Below are 5,683 nucleotides of genomic sequence, written 5' to 3'. Positions count from 1 at the left end.
TTAGTACACGAGGAGTAACCAGACTGTTACACTTAGTACACGAGTAGTAACCAGACTGTTACACTTAGTACACGAGTAGTAATGAGGCTGTTACACTTAGTACACGAGTAGTAACGACTGTTACACACGAGTAGTAACCAGACTGTTACACTTAGTACACGAGTAGTAACCAGACTGTTACACTTAGTACACGAGTAGTAACGACTGTTACACACGAGTAGTAACCAGACTGTTACACTTAGTACACGAGTAGTAACCCGACTGTTACACTTAGTACACGAGTAGTAATGAGGCTGTTACACTTAGTACACGAGTAGTAACCAGACTGTTACACTTAGTACACGAGTAGTAACCAGACTGTTACACTTAGTACACGAGTAGTAACCAGACTGTTACACTTAGTACACGAGTAGTAACCAGACTGTTACACTTAGTACACGAGTGGTAATGAGGCTGTTACACTTAGTACACGAGTGGTAATGAGGCTGTTACACTTAGTACACGAGTAGTGACGAGGTAATAAAGCCACAGACCTTTAAGGAAATAGGTTTAGGGATTAGGGTTAGGTTTAGGGTTAGTCTTCAGGGTTAGGGTTAGGTTTAGTCTTCAGGATTAGGATTAGGGTCAGTCCCTGGTTAGATGTGAGCTCGTTGTCTTCTCTGTGTTTAAACTGACGTCCTGGACATCTGTCGTAATATATTTTAATGTTTAATGTTGTGAGAAGTGGATTTAACCTTCAGCCTTCATGTCGACACACACACACACACACACACACACACACACACACACACACACACACACACACACACACATACACACACAGTATTATCAGCTCTGCTGCAGAACCAAATGCATTCACTTTAATAATCTGCTTATATTATTAATAAATAATATAGTGTTTAAATCTACATTTCCCACAATGCAACTGATTCGTTTCAAAAAGTCTAAAGCTGTGTGTGTGTGTGTGTGTGTGTATGAGTGTGAGTGAGTGTATGAGTGAGTGTGTGAGTGAGTGAGTGAGTGAGTGAGTGTGTGAGTGAGTGAGTGAGTGAGTGAGTGTGTGTATGAGTGAGTGTGAGTGAGTGTGAGTGAGTGAGTGAGTGAGTGAGTGAGTGAGTGAGTGTGAGTGTGTGAGTGAGTGAGTGAGTGTGTGAGTGTGAGTGAGTGTGTGAGTGAGTGAGTGAGTGTGTGTGTATGAGTGAGTGTGAGTGAGTGTGTGTGTATGAGTGTGAGTGAGTGTGAGTGAGTGAGTGAGTGAGTGTGAGTGTGAGTGAGTGAGTGAGTGTGAGTGAGTGAGTGTGAGTGTGTGAGTGTGAGTGAGTGTGAGTGAGTGTGAGTGAGTGTGTGAGTGAGTGTGTGAGTGAGTGAGTGAGTGAGTGAGTGTGAATACTTGTCCCATGATGTCAGGAGGAACAACAGGAGCTGTGTCCCCCCTCCTCCTCCTCCAGATGGTTCGGTCCGCCTGCCGTCAGTTTGTAAAGTTTCAAGTTTAAAAGTAAACATGGTAAAAGTACACACACTCAAGTACTGTACTGTAGTACAACTACTGAATCTGCTGAGTTACTACAAAGAGACAACATAGTACTACAACATAGTACTACAACATAGTAGTCCTACGATACTGGAGGTATTTTCCATCTGTAAAAAACAAATTCCTTTCAATATATGATATACATAATATACATTGTATATATAATATACAATATATACTATACATTATTATAATATAACATCCTGATGTCTCAGGATCAGCTTGTTTCATCTGAAAACAACAAAAATAAAACTCTTTCATTTAAACTTTAAAGGCCTCAGTGTGTGTGTGTGTGTGTGTGTGTGTGTGTGTGTGTGTGTATGTGTGTGTGTGTGTGTGTGTGTGTGTACCACACCCAGTGTTTAATGTGTTCACTGTGCTGACTTCTCACAGAGTGTGTGTGTGTGTCGGTTTGTGTGTGTGTGTTCTGGCTCTTCTATCGTTGTGTTTTTTTATATTTATTCGTTCTGTCATTAAATATTTCATCGTGTATTTATTTACCAGAGAGAAAGTACGTTTCAGAGATCAACAGTTTCATGAAATGAACAACCACGTGATCAACGAGCACTTGAATGGGAGGATGTGATGAGTCACTGGAAGTTTGGGTCGCTGGAAGCCAACAGGAAGTCATCGTCACTGGATCCTCTCCACCGACAGCCAATCAGATTCTTCCTCTACATTTTACATTACTACAGAACAGAATCCTGTGTGTGATTCTTCCAGGGTCAGGGTTAGGGTTAGGGTCAGGGTCAGGGTTAGGGTCGGGGTCAGGGTTAGGGTCGGGGTCAGGGTTAGGGTCAGGGTCAGGGTTAGGGTTAGGGTCAGGGTTAGGGTTAGGGTCGGGGTCAGGGTTAGGGTTAGGGTCGGGGTCAGGGTTAGGGTCAGGGTCAGGGTTAGGGTTAGGGTCGGGGTTAGGGTTAGGGTTAGGGTTAGGAAGTGCCAACATGCTGAGTCATGCTGCTGAGAGGACTCCTTCCTGCTGTTCCAGTAGTTCGGCCTTCAGACAGACCTGGAACAGATTATAACTCTTTAAACCAAGTTACTCATTGAAGTGGAAGAGTCTCCACGGACCACAGCAACACGTTAGTGGGCAGCACTGGTGAACTAGGTGAAATGGTGAACTGGTGAACTGGGTGGGACTCTGTGGCCCAGAGCTGAACTGGTTGAAGTCTAATTTAAAGGACAGAAACTGACTTGTGGAGTTCCTCAAGGCTCCGTCCTCATGCCTCTGCTGATCTGAGATTGGTGAAGACAGACAAAAGGTCTCCCTCTATGCAGACGACACACATGTTTACATGAGGACTCTGAAGACTCACTTCCTGTGTGTTCCCATACAGGAAGTGAGTCCGACAATTCAACAAGAATCAGAACATAAGGAGAAAAATCCTCTGGATGTAAAATCAAACAAAATCAGTTTAATAAATAAATAAAGTTCAGATGAAATGTTAATGAATAATATTTTAAAATCAGATGTATGAATATAAAATGTTTCTTTTCTGTTTCCGCAGGTCGTCTCCGTTTGGATATTGAACCACAAACTCTTCTTCCTGTGTTTTTGAGACAGTTTGCGGTCTGACCTGGGTCTATTTTTTGAGATTTTCTTCGTATTGCTGCTCGTGCAGTTTTTTGCCTAAATGCCCCAGGACTTCCCGCAGGCTGCAGCTCCTCCCCCGACCTGCAGGGCGGCAGCTGAGAGTGGCGGCCGGACGCTGGACCGGACGCTGGACCGGACGCTGGACCAGCGGAGCGTCGGCATGAGCGACTTCTGGCACAAGATGGGCTGCTGCGTGGTGGCCAAACCCCCGCCGGTGAGATGCCTCCCCCCGCCCCCCTCCTTCTGTTACCCCCCCCCCCCCCCTGATGGCTGCATTGTGATTCTTACGTTTTACGTTGACATTAACTTTCTGGGCCTGCTGCACCATTATCAGACAAGGAAATTACAAAAACTAGAAAATTTCGCAAGAAATTTTGAAAGTGTGGCTACTACTGCCGTAAGACCTCGCAATATATAGCTTTTGTTTCTGACGCCCGTCTCTCCTCCAAAGCACTTGAGTTGGTTTGTGTGTTAAACTGATTGGCTGATATGAAGCACCTGTGTGCTGCCGTCGTCATGGTGACCAAGTGAGCGCCAGCAGACTGATTAGAGGCAGACTGGACTGTGGACTTAAGGAAATAAACTACTGAACGTCCTGAACACACGCAAACGTATATGAAATATCATATGACCTTATTAATGATCACAGTGTTGACAACTACACAATATAAAACACACGTAAACGTCTTTGTGTGTGTCTGTGTGTGTGTGTGTATGTGTCTGTTTGTGTGTGTGTGTTTGTGTGTCTGTTTGTGTGTGTGTGTGTTTGTTTGTTTGTGTATGTGTTTGTTTGTTTGTGTGTGTGTCTGTGTGTGTGAGACAAACAGACAGAGAGACAGAAGTCATCTGTGTTGTGTGTGCGTGTGTAAGTGTCTGCGTGTCTGTTAAACTGCCCTAACGAGAACACCTGTGGGTCGTTAGATCAAAGGTTGCCATGGTGATGACTTCAAAGGGACTTCCTTACGCTGAGCTTAATAGACCTAAATACTGTGGAACTCCTTTCAAACTATTTAAAAAAAATGGTACTTTAAAAGCCACTATTGCTTCGATATCGCATATTGAGCGTTAGGAAGACCTGATGAACAGATACTGTGACTGGCGAGTCTGTACGATAAAACATGTGTCTGTACGGGCGATTTACAAATCAGGTACGAGCTTCAGGGGAGACGTGGCTTTGGAGGGAGATTTAACATGGCGGCGGATGGCAGAGCGAGGTGGACTTGCTCTCACATTCAGTCCGATTTCAAGACGTCTGAGTCCGTTGGATTCCTATCGACCGCAGTTTATGACAGAAGACAAGATTTCCAACGTTTCTATCCAACAATGGTGTATGAAGAGTGAACATTGTGGGAGTAAAGACAAAATACGTTTTATTTTTTTAACAGTTTCTGTCGCTTCTTCTCACTCTGTTAATTGGCGCGCCACCCTCTACGAACGTTTCGTGAAATTTTTTTTATGTTTTTTGCATTTTTCGGGAAAACGTACGGGCGAATCTCTTAGAAAAGTCATACCTCACGATTCCCGCGCAAACCGCACGTTTCGATGTAATTTTTGCGCATGTGCTGGCAACGCTCTGGGAGGAGTAGTGGTTTGACTATAAGAAGAATAATAATAATAATAATAAGCCCGCAGGAGAACATGAAGTGTGCTTCCAGCATGGGGTCTCTGACCCCATGCGGCTGAAGCCACACTTAACAAGTCAAGTGACGTTTCCTACAATATCTCTGGAACCACAACGTTGAGTAACGTCATTGAAATTACTAAAATACAGTAAAGACTTGTGGAAAGAGATCTATCTAAACAGAAAAATAAAAAAATAGCGTTATGTTTATGTAATTACATAAAACCCGTAACCTCAAAAAACCTTGCCGTCACTTTTTCGAGCAAAAGTTACTTTTCACGTTTCTGTTAATAACTACACCTCACAACGGATTTCAATAATAATAAACACATCTATGTTATTGATCAGGTCTTTATGAATCTAACGAGGTATGATAGAAGTTTATTGGATGTGTTTTAGTACCTGAAAAGTCCAAGTGAAGCCGGGATGTCTCCTTTTCAAACGCTCCACTCTTCACTCACTCAAAGTGCTGTAAATCACTTCCTGGTCTGCCTGTGACGTTTCAAACGCGTCACACGTCTTAAGGCGGGAAATATGCAGATTTCAACCAATCAGAGCATGTTCAGGCATAAAGCTTCTAACTTTTACATTTTTGAACCGAACGACACAGTTTTTGGACTGAAATCGTTCGTAACAGGTCAGGGTTTGTTCTATTGTGAATGTTCTTGCAGATTCCGGTTCTTTAGGTCTTTATCTTTCCACAGAGTTGTGTTTCAGCTCTGCAGGTTGTTGTTCAGGTCTTTTAACGTGGAGTTGAAAACACTCGGAGCGGCTCAAAAACGCATTGTCGTAAAAAAAATAAAATAATAATTGGTCATGCCCGGTGTTTATAGTAATGTTTCAAATTTTTTTATTTTTTTATTTTTTACAAAAAAATTCTGAAAAAAAAGATAAAACACAAGTATTAGAACTCATTTGTGGTTCACATCATTACTTG

General features: G+C 42.9%; 1 protein-coding gene across 1 annotated transcript in view; it reads left to right on the top strand.

Annotated features, from left to right (window-relative positions):
* The first annotated feature begins 2,674 nt into the window (after window positions 1-2,674).
* Window positions 2,675-5,683, top strand: part of cdc42se1 (CDC42 small effector 1) — a 5,374-nt gene continuing 2,365 nt past the window's right edge. Inside the window, exon 1 of the mRNA XM_068568843.1 lies at window positions 2,675-3,339. Within this exon, the coding sequence (XP_068424944.1) occupies window positions 3,166-3,339 (174 nt within the window). The 5' untranslated portion in view covers window positions 2,675-3,165. The remainder of the gene's footprint in view (window positions 3,340-5,683) is intronic.

Source organism: Clinocottus analis, unplaced genomic scaffold (assembly GCF_023055335.1).
Source record: "Clinocottus analis isolate CAN_PGR_092001 unplaced genomic scaffold, fCliAna1.0.p SCAF_81, whole genome shotgun sequence".
NCBI classification, from domain to species: Eukaryota; Metazoa; Chordata; class Actinopteri; order Perciformes; family Cottidae; genus Clinocottus; species Clinocottus analis.
Note: the sequence above shows the minus strand (reverse complement) of the source record. Positions and strands in the feature narration are given on the sequence as shown.